Source organism: Papio anubis, chromosome 7, assembly GCF_008728515.1.
Source record: "Papio anubis isolate 15944 chromosome 7, Panubis1.0, whole genome shotgun sequence".
Lineage (NCBI taxonomy): Eukaryota > Metazoa > Chordata > Mammalia > Primates > Cercopithecidae > Papio > Papio anubis.
Window position 1 is genome coordinate 1,714,566 of NC_044982.1, and position 13,736 is coordinate 1,728,301.

General features: G+C 56.7%; 1 protein-coding gene and 1 long non-coding RNA gene across 2 annotated transcripts; one reads left to right on the forward strand and one right to left on the reverse strand.

The window, feature by feature from the left end:
* Positions 1-7,689: 7,689 nt before the first annotated feature.
* ZBTB42 (zinc finger and BTB domain containing 42) lies at positions 7,690-11,640 on the reverse strand. The gene has a single exon (XM_009212377.4). It carries the CDS (start codon positions 11,190-11,192, stop codon positions 9,924-9,926), a length of 1,269 nt encoding a protein of 422 aa, XP_009210641.1. The 5' UTR covers positions 11,193-11,640; the 3' UTR covers positions 7,690-9,923.
* A 40-nt stretch (positions 11,641-11,680) lies between these two features.
* LOC110743844 lies at positions 11,681-13,146 on the forward strand. The gene is made up of 2 exons (XR_002523577.2): positions 11,681-11,994; positions 12,320-13,146. It is a non-coding gene; the product is annotated as an uncharacterized LOC110743844 (long non-coding RNA).
* The last annotated feature ends 590 nt before the right edge of the window (positions 13,147-13,736 follow it).

The window sequence follows — 13,736 nt, forward strand, 5'->3', positions numbered from 1 at the left end:
CCTCCTGAGTAGCTGGGATTACAGGTGCATGCCGCCACGCCTGGCTAATTTTTGTATTTTTAGTAGAGATGGTGTTGGTCAGGCTGGTCTCAAACTCATGACCACAGGTGGTCTATCCACCTCGGCCTCCCAAAGTGTTGGGATTACAGGCGTGAGCCACCGCGCCCAGTCTCTTGGTGGGTTTTGAGTTGCATTTTCCTGTGACTAATGATGTTGAGCACTTTTTCATGTGTTTATTAGCCATTTGTGTAACTTCCTTTGTGCAAAGTCTATCAGATCTGCTGCCACAAACACAGAGACCTCACCCGCCGCAGTTTGTTTTCAAGGGCAGCCTCCTCGCCAGCTTCCGCCTGTCCTCACCCGCTCTCCAGTGCCTTCCAGGAGGTTTTTTTTAACGTGCCTATTTTTGTTCAGAATCTATCTTTGTTATCCATGGGGGGTCAGTCTGCCCAGGCTGCTCCACCATTGCTCCCTGTGGGGCGAGTTTACTTGTTAAAATTATATTTATTATGGATGGTGTGGAAATGCTTGCCCTTCCTTTTCTGTGACCTGTGCAGTGAAGGGAATGTGTGGGTTCATCCAGGTTGGGTCTTGGGAAGTAGTTTGATAGAAAAGGAGGGGACAGCTCAAGGCAGGGGCTGGGGGTCAATCTAATGATGGCCAAGGCACTGAGTGGAGAGGCAGGCAGGAGAAGGGAGGAGAGAGACTCGCGAAGGTGGCAAGGTCAAGAAATGGAAAACCACGAAACGAAGGAATTATTGTATAGAGAAATCACCTGCTTGATTAGGTAAACAGGAAAATAGGAGCTTGTGTCATGAGTGAGGATGCCTGAAGCTCAGATTCCAGTGGAGCCATGCTGCTGGAGATGACCTGGGAAAGACCACAGACCCAAGAGTGGGGGGCAGGGGTGGGATGGGAGATGAAGGAGATGGGGTGCCCAAAGCTGCAGCCTTGAGCAAATATGGGGGAGACAGGGTTGGGTCAAGAGTCCCGCAGAGAGGAGGAGGAGGGTGTGAGCCTCTGAACAGCTGGGCCTGGGTATGCGGGAAAGGGTCAGGGACGCCCACACCTTCCTTCCTGATCTGTTGGTGGTGCAGGCGGATTTCTTCAGGGGAGCAGTGTGTGGGACAGCAGCGGGGGCAGCTGAGTGTCCAGGAGAACAAACACAAAGGGGACCTCGACTGTCCCACACCCCGGTCTGCTCTGGGGATGCAGGGGCGGGGTGAGCAGCCAGGGAAGGGTGCTACTGGGAGGGCCTGGGCAATGGAGTCACCTGGGTTCTCTTGAGGGTGAAGCTGTACTGCCTGACTGTACCCAAGTGTCCATGAGTCTACCTGGGATGTTGTGGGACAAAATGGAAACATCAACAAATTGTACTGATGAGAAAACTACAGTGGCTGGCCCAGGACTGGCAGAGCCAGGATGGGATCTGGGCCTCCACGTTCTTCTGAAACATCAATGGTTATGGACTGAATTTTGTCCCCAACCAAATTTATACATTGAGGTCCTAACCCCCAGTCCCTCAGAATGTGACTGTATTTGGAGATAGAGCCTTTAAAGAGGTGATGAAGGTAAAATGAGGTCATTAGGGTGGGCCTTAATCCAATAGGACTTGTGTCCTTATAAGAAGAGAAGATTAGGGCTGGGCATGGTGGCTCACGCCTGTAATCCCAGCACTCCGGGAGGCCGAGGAGGGTGGATCACCTGAGGCCAGAAGTTCGAGACCAGCCTGACCAACATGGAGAAACCCCATCACTACTAAAAATACAAAATTAGCCGGGCGTAGTGATGCTTACCTGTAATCCCAGCTACTTGGGAGGCTGAGGCAGGAGAATCGTTTAACCCCGGGAGGTGGAGGTTGCGGTGAGCTGAGAGTGCACCATTGCACTCCAGCCTGGGCAACAAGAGCAAAACTCCGTCTCAAAAAAAAAAGAAGAGATTAGGACACACACAGAGGGAAGACCATGTGAGGCTGCAGGGAGAAGACCGCCCTTTGCAAGCTGAGGAGACAGGGCTCAGGAGGAAGCACCCCGCAGATACCCTGAGACCTGCGAGACAATAAGTGTCTGTTGTTCAAGTCACCCTGTCTGTGGTACCTTATTACGACAGCCAGAGCCAACTACTACAGCCAATAAAGAAAAAAAAAATGTACCCCAGCATCTGCTTCAGAAGGCAAAGAAAGGTATGTCTTGGGCCGGGCGTGGTGGCTCACACCTGTAATCCCAGCACTTTGGGAGGCCGAGGCAGGTGGATCACGAGGTCAGGAGATCGAGATCATCCTGGCTAACACGGTGAAACCCCGTCTCTACTAAAAATACAAAAAACTTAGCTGGGCGTAGTAGCGGGCGCCTGTAGTCCCAGCTACTTGGGAGGCTGAGGCAGGAGAATGGTGTGAACCCGGGAGGCGGAGCTTGCAGTGAGCCGAGCTTGCACCACTGCACTGCAGCCTGGGCGACAGAGGGAGACTCTGTCTCAAAAAAAAAAAGGGGGGGTGCATGTTTTGACTTCAGACTCCTGCTAAAATTAGTGAAAACAAAACCAGGAGAGTTCCACAGAGGGAGATGAGCCCCAGGCCCTCCCCCAGATCCACTGTCACCTCTGATACCAGGGCTACAGCTGGGCCAGCAGCAACCTCGGTACTCAATCATCCCTGCCTGGCAGGGGACAGTCCTCCATGGCCTGGGACCTTTCTGAATGGCCACCCTCTCCGCCTCAGCCACAGGCTCTGGCACAGGCTCCAGAGGCAGCATTTTCTGCTGCTGCCAGCCTGTGTCAGGAGCGGCCCAGCCCTCCAGGCTGCTGTCCCTGGACTCCTCACTGCTGTGGTGTACCCCACCATCCTCTGCAACAGCTGGAGGTGAAGGGGTGTGGAGGGAAAGCGAGATGGGGAGGGGAGCAAGAGGCTGGCCGGAGCAGGGGAACAGAGCCAGGCCAGGGCCCAATTGCAAAGGTCCACAAACCAGCAATGCCCAAGCACACCTGGCACCCCGGGGAGCCTGGGGACGCTCTGTATGGCTTTGTTGTCCCGGGGAGCCTGGGGGTGCTCCGTGCGGCCTTGTTATCCCGGGGATCCTGGGGGTGCTCCGTGCGACCTTGTTGTCCCGGGGAGCCTGGGGGGTGCTCCGTGCGGCCTTGTCCTGGGGAGTCTGGGGGTGCTCTGTGCGGCCTTGTTGTCGGTCCTGGGGGTGCTCCGATGGAGCCTTGTTGTCGGGGAGCCTGGGGTGCTCGATGCGGCCTTGTCCTGGGGAGTCTGGGGTGCTTTCTGTGTGTGCTTGTTGTCCCGAGTACCAGAGTGTTCTTTTTTTTTTTTTTTTTTTTTGAGGCCGAGGTCACCAGCGCTTCTTCCTTGAGCTGGAAGTGCAGTGGCGCGATCTCGGCTCACTGCAGAAACTCGCTTTCAACCCTGCCTCAGCTGCTGGGACTGCAGCGCCCACAGCGCCGGCTAATTTTGTATTTTTAGTAGAGATGGTCACTGTGATCTCGATCTCTGACCTTGTGATCCGCCTGCCTCGGCCTCCCAAAGTGCTGGGATTACAGGCAGCTCCACGGCGCCCGACTATGCTGAGGGGTGTTCACCAATGAGCCTTGTTGTCAAAGGCTCTCACCTTGCTTCCCTTCTGACCTGGCAATGGCCCAGAGAGGCAGGTAGGTGTTACTTGCCAGCAGCAAGCGCTGCCAGCACTCAGTGTGGATGTTGCCCTATTCACCTATCAGCAGTTGTCTGCCGTTCCCATTTCACGAAGCTGAGAACGCTGAGGCTGAAGAAAGTGACATGGTTACGAGCACAGGACAGGTGGCTGGCAGGGACAGGCACTGGTGGCCTGTGTGCCATGGAGAATCCTGGGACTTGGGGGCAGCCTTCCTTCTATGCTGTGTGTTCAGAGGTGCCAGTGGGTGTGCATGCAGAGGGGGTACAGACCTACTTTCACAGAGATGCAGACTTTCCTTCTTGTGTATATGGAAGGGTGCTTAGCGAGAGAGGGAGGAGGTGCAAGAAACTAAGAAAATGCTCTGGAACTAGCCAGGCTTCATGGCTCATGCCTAGAATCCCTAATAGTTACTCAGGAGGCTGGTGGGGCGGTCACTTGAGTCAGGAGTTCAAGACAGCCTGGGCGACGTAGACTCTGTCTCAAAAAATAAAAATAAAAACCTGGAACAGGGGCTACAGAAAAGGGAAGTGCAGATGTGAAGCTCCACTGCATGAGGAGGGGCAGACATCACCCCTGCCAACCACTTCTCAGCTAGAACATAATCAAGCTCACTTCCTCAGCCTGGAAGCCGACCTAGAGCTGGCTCAATTTCTGTAGGGATCTTCCATAAGGTGGTGGTGGTGGTGTGAAGGTGGGTGATGGTGATGTATGGGTGAAGATGGAGGGCAGAGATGAAAGTGATGATGGTGGAGGTAATGGTGATGGGGAAAAATCCCGGCTCGTCTGAAATCCGTATCGTCATCGGCAGAAAATAAATAAAATAATAAATATCCGTCGCTCGTCGAAATCATCATCGTCATCAAGTATCGGCAATCAATGTCGTCGTCGCCATCGCCCTCATCGAAATCATCCGTCGAAATATCCACCAAAGTAAATAATCGTAAACGTCGTCGGCGTCGGCTCGTCTTCATCAGCAATCATCATCCGTATCATCAAATGTCGTCAAAATGTCGAAATATCGTCGATCATCATCGTCGGCAATCGTCGAAAATGTCGAAAATGTCGATAAATGTCACAAAATAAATGTCGTCGTCTCGTAAATGTCAATCGAAACGTTAAATCAAAATAAATATCGAAATCGTCCGTAATCATCGTCTCAAAATCATCCGTCAATGTCATCATCTCATCATCCGTCCATCTCGTCGAAAATCCGGCTCTCGTCGTCCGGTAAATCGTCATAAAATAAACAAAATCGTCGTCGAGAATCGTCATCAAAATGTCGTAATCGTCGGCGTCGTCGATAAAATGTCATCGAAATCGAAATGTCGTCGTCGAAGTCAGTAAATAGGGTCAGAAAGCAATAAATCGAAAATAAATGAAGAAATCGTGAAAGTGTCGTCGATAAAAAGGTAATAAATAAAAACCATAATCGTAGATCGTCGTCGGCAATCGTAAATAAAAATGTCATCTCGGCGTCGAAAATGTCGTCTCGTCATAAAGGTATCATGCGCCGATCATAAAAGTAATAAAGAAATCCGAAAATTAATCGTCGCGATAGGAAATCAACAATCTTCGAAAATCGTCAGTAATGTCATCGAAATAAATAATCTATCGTCATCGAAATAAATGTCATCAAAATAAAGTAGCAATTAGAGAAATGTAATCGTAAAGTGAAAAAATATAAATAAAATAAAATATGGAAAGAGAGCAATAATCTAAATCGAAAGAAAATAAATGTCGTAATCATTAGAAAATAGATAAAATGTCATCGAAATCGAAAATGTCGTCGAAAATATAAATAAATAAAATCATCTCATCGTCCGTCGAAAATATCGTCACAGAAAGAAATCAACTATCGTAGAAATCAAAGAAATAAATGTCATCTCGGCTCATCATCGAAATGTCATCGTCAAAATTAATAATAAATCGGCTCATCGTCCTCATCGCTTAATCATCGCTCGCATCGTAATAAATATCATCCGAAATTAAATAGATAAAATATCGTCGAAATCACGAATGTCGTCGTCGTAATCATCAAAGTCGAAAAATGTCGTCGTCGTCGAAAATGCGTCGAAATCGGCTCGTCGAAGAATCGAAAATAAATGTCGTAATCATCGCGTCGAAAAATGTCATGTCATCAGAAATCACGAAAATGTCGTCGAAAATCATCATCCGTCGAAAATGTCGTCATCATAAATGGGAATCGAAAGCAATGTCGTCATCATCGTCAGTAATAAATGTCATCATGTCATCTCGTAAATAATCGTCATCCATCGTCGAAATGTCGTCTCGTTCTCGGAAAATCAATAACAAATCAGATTTCGTCAGATCTTTTGCATGAAGACCAGGGCAGAGCTTCTGGGGTTTTGGAGTTCACCCCTGTGAGCTGGGACGGGGATTGGAGCCATGTCTGTACCGGGTTTGTTTGTTACCATACTCCCCAGGGGTGTCTGTAGAGTGGAGCCTCCCACACCGGGAAGGACTCAGCACCATTTAGGAACACTAGAAAGAGGTAAGACCAGGTGTGTGTGGGAGTGGGCAGGAGCTGGGGAGGTGGCGGGATGGGCCAAGGCTGCCGACTTACCTGCTTCCCACTTGCAAGGCAGCCTCCCCAGGGTGGTATCCACGCACCTGGGCTGACATGACCGGGCCTCTGTGGGGTGCCGGCCCCTGCCTGGTGCCTGTGTCCGTGTTGTCCACTCGCAGGCTCCTGAGATGTCACCCTTCCTGGGGAGCCTCCTGGGATACCTCCTCCACAGAGTCTGACCCTCTCCTTCCCTCTGGCCTCGTCCTTGCTGCCCCAACCTGCCATGTACCTCTGACAGCGTTGGTGCCCTGTGCCCAGCACTGTGGGTAAACAGCTTAAGGTTCCTGGAGTTGGTGGAAGGAAATCCTGGATTTGCCACCAACTGGCTCTGGGACCGTGGACCAGTACTGGTCCCTTCCATGTACCTCAGTTTACTATCCAGCCAAGGAAGCCGGCTGGATGGCCTCCAAGGAGGGTGGCAGAAGGCCCACCCTGGCCAGGAGTGGGACTGAAAGCTTCGGCGACAGCTCTAGCAGTCAGCTGAGTGTAAGCACAGTGTGGCACAGCTGGGCAGGCTGGAGGGGCCCCAGGAAGCCCCATGCACCCTAGGGGACAGCAGACCATCCTCCTTTTCTGCATGGTTGGCATAGCAACAGCCTCCTCCTCTGGGTTGAGAAGGCCTGGGCTGAGTCATGAGCCCAACGGGGAACATGAGAGGGCCTCCCTGCAGGACAGGGCACTGGTCCAGGCTCAGCAGGAGGCAGGGTGGGTGTGGGGGGTGGGTAGGGGAGGAGCCAGCACTACCTCCCAGAAGGAAGGACCTGTATTTGGGGTCAGGACTGGGAAGGTGGCAGGAGCTTGCCCAAGAGGGGCAGGCCCTTGCACACCAGCTCAGCCTGACTTTGAGGACCCTCTGGCCAGCACCATCCCCACCCTGTCCTGGGCCTTACCCTGGCTCTTCTCAAGCCAAGAGGGCACTGTGTTGACGCTTACAGCACAGGTGGAGGCCCTGCCCCATCTGGCCTGGAAAGGAAGGCCGTGCTCCCCTCAGGGAGGGCTCAGGGCTGATGACCCCCTGCAAGGTCTCTGGAGGGAGCAGGACAGAGGAGGCGTGGAACTGCCCACCCTAGCCTCATCAGCCCAGAGCCCAGCCCAGCCTGGCACAGGGCTCTAGAAATTTCTTCTCCCACCCGCCAGAGGCCCAAGGGCGTAGGGTAGTGGGGAGGGCCACGGCATCCCCAGGTTCGCAGGTTTCCTCCAGGGTCCAGCCTCCTTCCCCAGGGCAAGAAACCACTGTGGCCTCCTGTGCGCAAGCTGGCCTGCGTTCTGTACCTCCCTGACGGATCTGCCTCCCCGGACTCCCCTCCCCCAAACACCGGCAGCTGGGGACAAACCTGGGGAAAGAGGGGGTGCCACCTCAGCCCTGTCCCAGCCTCCCCCATCCACCAGCATGAGCACGTGGTGGCATCTGGGACACCTATCCCCACCCGTCCCCAGGAATAGTCACTGCTGTTTCCACTGGAGGTGGGCTTTATTACTGTCGCTATCATGTGAAAAGAGGAAGACAGCACCCATTCCCACGCCTCCTAGACACTGTGCACCAACAATTGTCTGCTGGGGTTAGCCCGGAGCTGTCCCCAACCCCTGGGGTCAGAGCATCCACAGGTGCTGAGCTGGCCCAGGAGACCCCCACCCTGCTGACTCTGCTTGCCTTGTGTCTGCACAGGCCTCTACCAAACTCTCCCACACAATTAGTGTCTTAAATATATGTACATGTATATATTTCAACACAACTGTGTCAGTTATAAAATTAAAACTGACCACTTCTCCTTACATTATCTTCACAGTAGCTGTGCGGAAGACAACAAATCCAGTGTTGATAGCTCAGGGCAGGCTGCCCACCCCAGCAAAGGGAAGTTCCCCCATGGAAACTACTGGGGGAACCAGTGCCGCGGCCACATCTCCGTGCTTGGGCGACAGTGTAGCTGCCCATCTGCGGCGTGCCGGGTTGGCTTGGGCCTTGCCATGTGCTAGACGCATGGACACACACACACACACACACACACCCGATTATGGAGCACATCACACCGAGCCCTTGCAGAGGTAGGGGCTAGGGCCCAGGACAATCAGAAGCAGGGCCCCTCCCCCAGCTGTCTTGAGACCAAAGCCATCCAGGGCCTCTGAGTCCGGGGGCATCACCTAGAAGCACTGGGCTCCCAGGCTGGCACCCAGCACACCAGGAGCCCAGGGCATGTGGGAGATGCACTAGGGATGGTTTTTCACTCCAGACCAGGTTAATAAATATGACATCCAGTGTTGTCAGGAGAAGAGAAAATAACGTAGACTTGGCTGGACTCTGCTGTCAAGGCCATTCCCAGCCACAGAGGAAACATCCCACGTGGTCTCCAGGTGTCCAAGTGGCTCTGCACCTGCTGACCCCCAGAGGCCAGTGAGGTTCTGGCAGCAAGATTTGCTTAATTAGGCAGGCAAAGCAGGGCGACCTGAACCAATGACATGTGCGGGGGTCGTGGTCTTCATATTCTATTCATGTGCAAGGAGTGTTAGTCTAAGGCTGTGGATGGAGGCCAGGGTGCTGCAGGCCAGGGTGCTGCGACTCCCACTCCTCGCCTGCCCCTACCCCTGATGCCATGGCCACTTTCACCCATGCCTCGCCGTGGGGAAAGGAAGGCCCACAAACCCTGCCCTTGGCGGACAGGGCAACCTTTGCCTCTGCTCAAGTCAGTGCGTGGAAATGCCCACAGCTCCAGGGAGACCCTCTAGCAGGCAGAATGACCTTCAAGGTAAGGTCCACGGTGGCCCAGCAGCAGTACAGAGCTCAGTGGCCCAAGCCCCACCCTGGGGGATGCCCAGAGGCGTCCTAGACCTGCACTCAGGCAGAGAAGCATGTGGCTGGGCAGCCACCAGCAGACATCTGGCCGCCTCGGGAGGCTCTTCCTGGGTCTAAAGAGAATCCAGTTCCAAATTCCCACTTTCTCTGCCCAAAGTTACAGTGTGGTCATAATTGCACTCTCTCATGGACCCACATCCCACCCAAGTGACAATGACACCACAGCCACTCAGCTTCTAGCTGGCTCTACTTCTGCTGCCTTAGGATCCCTGCTGGGGCTGCACCCCCCCCCCACCCCGAGACACCAGCTGTGCCCAGATGGCCCCTGCTGGCACTCACTGTGCCCCAGGCCTTCCTGGCAGGGGTTCCTGCTGCCACTCCCCAGGAGTGTCCTGTTCCCTCCCAGCGCCCCATCGGGATGCACACCAACAACTTTTCTGACATGTGACTAATTCACCTAGTGTGGGGCCAGGCTCATGAAGGCCTCCCCAAGCCTGCCAGAGAGGTGGTCAGGGAAGCCCCAGGCCGGGAGATGATGTGCCATCTCACATGGAGAAACCGGGGCAGAGCCAGGTGCTGGTTGGACACCCCTCAGAACTTCGCTGGAGGGGACGGGAGAGGAAGATAGTGTCACAGCCTAGGCAGGGCACAGCCTGGGGGGCCGGAATGAGTTGGGGAGTGAGGGGAAAGGAGAGACAAGGCGGGAGGAAGGCTGCCCAAGTCACCAAGTCTGAGGCCAAGTTCTGGGAAGCGGCAGCATTCTGACTGCCAGGCGGGTGGAGCCATCCGGCCCGAGCAGGGACCTCCACCTGGCCAGGCTTCACACCCCATGCAGTGTCCCACCTGGGAGGGCCCATCCCTTCCCTTCCACCCCACCCTCAGGACCCACAGGGATGCATCACACCAGAAGGGACTTGACGAGGCCACAGTGAAACTTGCGGACATGGCGGTAGAGGTCCCCAGACTGCGTGAACCGGCGGTCACACCACCGGCAGGCATGCGGCTTCTCTCGAGTGTGCACCACGGTGTGCCGACTCAGGTTGTGGGAGTACTGAAAACTTTTGCCACACTGCACACATGTATACGGCTTCTCACCCGAGTGTGTCCGTTCATGCCTCTTCAGTGTGTATGTGCACGAGAAGGTCTTCCCGCAGAGCGGGCAGGTGGGTGCCGCGCCCTCAGGTGAGAGCCGGGCCCGGGTGCTGTCTCGCTCACGGAAGTGGGCGCTGAGGTGCAGCTGCAGCACGTGGGAGCTGGGAAACAGCTTGCTGCACAATGGGCAGATGCAGAGGGGCCCACGAGGCCCCAGCTCGTCCTCACTCGCCAGTCGTCCTACATCCAGCTCCAGCTCCCGGCTGCCCTCTCCGCTGACAGGCAGCGGCTGCAAGCCCACCACCAGGCCCTTGGCTGCAGGAACAGGAGGTGGCTTCGGGGGGCTGTGGGTGCTCCTAGAGCTGCTGCTCTCCTCCTGTTCGGACAGTGAGTCCCGCTCATCCTTCACCAGTGGCTGGGCCCCTGGTTGCACCTGGCTGCAGAGGGGTGTCTGGAGGATGCACGGTGGGTGGACCCGCTCCTGCCTTGGGCCAGGCTTCAGCGACAGGTCCAGGGCCTGGTCTGACTCTTCTGGGACCTGGCAGGGAGGAGGCCCAGATGCTCGAGGAGGGAGGGCAGCCTTGACCCCAACCGGGGGGAGCTTGGCCTTTCGGGCAGCTGGGCAGAGGTCCGCGGTCCAGACAGGCCAAGGGCACGGTGGCTGACCAGGTTCTGCCCCTGGGTCAGGGTTCCCTGGGTCCAGACTTCGGTCCTTCTCCTGGAGCCTGCCCTTGCAGACCTTGACGATGTCATACATGTGCAGGTAGCTTGCGGCCGCCAGGACGTCCTCGACAGGCAGGCTGCGCAGGTCCAGGCGGCCCTCGTACATGAAGTCCAGCAGGCGGCCGAAGGCGGGCGCCGTGACGATGTCGCAATTGAGCCGCACCGTGTCGCGACTGCCCGCGGGCCGGTCCCTGTAGAAGAGATGGAAGTAGACGCTGCACGCGGCCAGCACTGCACGGTGGGCTGGGAAGCGCGCGTCGCCCACCAGCACGGTGCAGTCGCATAGGAAGCCCAGCTCGCGCTGCTGCCTCAGGCGGCCCAGCAGCCGTCCGCCGTGCTCAGGGAACTCCATGCCGCCGCCGTCATCACCTGGGCACAAACGGGACGCCCGTCAGCGCGCCTGGAGACGCCTGCGAAGCGCCCTTCCCAGCTGCAGGCAGCGCGGAAAGAGCGGCGCGGGAATGACGCGCACAACCGCCCGTCCGGAGCCGCCGCGGGCACCTGCCCCGAGCAGGAAAAACTCGATCGAAAGTAAACAGTAGCCACTCCGCCGCGGGGGCGGGTCCCGGGACTCTGGCGCAGGGGCCGGAGCCGCGCAAACCTGCGCGCGTCCCCGCCGGGCGCTCCTGAACTTCACTCCCGGGCGGCCCCTCGCTCGCAGCGTCCCCGACGCCCCGGTGGCTGCGCCGCCGCCCGCCCCACGCCTCCGCGCCGCCTCCAGCTGCCGCCCGGCCCACCAGATGCCGCCGCCGGCGGCCCCATTTATGGCAGCGCGGCCGCGGGGAGCGGGCCGGCGGGCGGGGCGGGCAGAGCCGGGAGCCCGCCCCCCGCGCTCACCTCCGCCGCCCCGTGCTCCTCTCCGGTCGCCGCCCGCGCCGCGCGCCCTCCCCAGTGCGGCCCTGGCGCTCGTAGAGCTGCGGGCAGCGCGCCCCGGCGGGGAGGGCGCGGGGACGGCGAGGGCGCCGGGCGGGGCGCGCTCCAACTTGGCTGGCCCAGCACCGCCCGCCAATCGCCCCGCCCCGGAGAGAGCGAAACTCGGGGCGGGGGCCGGAGGGGGCGGGCCGAGCTACTTCCCGGAGCGGCGGAACCGCTGAGGTCACTCTCCCCCCCCCCTTCCCGGCCGGGCCCCGCGCGCAGCCAGCAGGGGCGCTGGGGTGAGAGGGGGGTTTAGGGCACTGCGCGGGGGCTGGGGGTCTCTCGCGATACTTGGCGCGTTGGCCTGGGTCCCCCACCTCCCAACCTTTCCAGGCATGGGGTCCTCACTGCGCCAGTCTGCAAAGGGAACCCTTCCGAGGGTCCGCTTCTATCCCAGCGCGCGTTGGGCAGTCACCCAAGGGTAAACTCGGGACCCCGGCCTCCTGCCACCTCGCAGGGCGCCGGCCTTGGGATGGGGTAGGGGGTGCGTGGATTGGGGGTCGTTAATTTTGCAAAGATGACACCTCCTTCTTCCTTGAAAGCCTCTTTTTGAATTTAATTCAGCTGGGACCCTCTTCCAAACATTCAAGCAGGATCTCGATCCTGGAGTCCAGAACGGGGACTTCCACCCTCTCCACAGACCCCAGCCCAGCGTCTATGGGGGACCCAGCGCAGAGAGGCACGGAAAACGGGCACCTCCTAGCAGACATCGTGGCATGGCGGGGACAAACGCCATAACAGAGGGAGTCGGAAGCCCTCCAGAGCCCAGGGTAGACAGGAACGTGTTCAAAGAGGAGGAGACTCCGGACAGGGGCTGGCATGGGAGTGGGGGTAGGGAGGAGTGGGGGAAAGTGTTCAGGGCAAAGAAGCATTGAGAAGATGTGAGGGGGACGCCTGCTTCTGGGACAGGGAAGTCGCCAGAGAAGTAGAGTGTGTTTGTCGGGGCTAGGGTCTCTCCCCGGCAGGTGGAGCCTTTTCCCAGGGGTGCAACCTGGGCTGCCCTTGACTGAGCAGGTTTCAAGGTACTCTAGACCACCCGATCATCACAACAGTACCATTTAACTAGATGCTCTTATTTTTTATACCTTTTTGATGAGAGAGGCTAGGTAAGATACCCAGGGCCATATATTAGGCAGTAAGTCACTGAACCAGGATTTGAATTCAGCCAGTTTCATTCTGCTCTGCCTTGGAGTCCGGGAAATGGAGGATGTAGTGGAGGAGTCGCCCTGGCCAAGGCCCTGCAGTGGGGTGGGGGTGGTGCTGGAAGAGGGGCTGGATCACAAAGGACAGGACCCAGCCAGGTATATGTGTGCAGGAGGAGTGGAGCCCACAGTGGGATCTGAAGGAAGGCCTCGTTGTTATACTAAAATATCATTCCTTGTTTCACCGGATGGCCTGCATTTTTATTTCCTAAACCTGGCAACTGCAGCTTGGACCCCTGGAATGACACTGCACTTACAGCCACTGAGACCAGCTTAGGGACAGCAGAGGCCTGGCTCCCATCGCTGCTGGCCACCCACCCTGAGGACCCCTTCCTGAGGAAGGCCAACTCCCCTCCCCCATTTAAATAATCATCTGCCTTGCCCCGGCCACCAGCAGGAATAGCTGAATTCAAGTAAGCTAAGGGTGAACCCAGATGTGACTGCTCCCTTCCTGCCCTGCCTAGATCAGAGCCCTGCCCTGGCCCCTCCCAATCTTGAGCACGACCAAACCTTTAACCTCTTTGAACCTCAATAACCCTCATCTGCAAAATGGGAATCAGAGTGCATCCCGGGGTCTTTGTGAAAATTAACTAGAGGGCCTGGCACTCAGCAAGCTCTCAGGTTCTGGAATGTTCTTCCCCAAAGAACCCTTCACTGGCTTCTCTTCATTCCTGTCTCTGCTCAAAGTCCACTCCTTAGTCAGGGTGGCCGTTCCTGCCCACCTTAGCTAAGCTCCCTCCCAATCCCTTGGGCTGCATACCTTCCTCTCCAGCCCATTC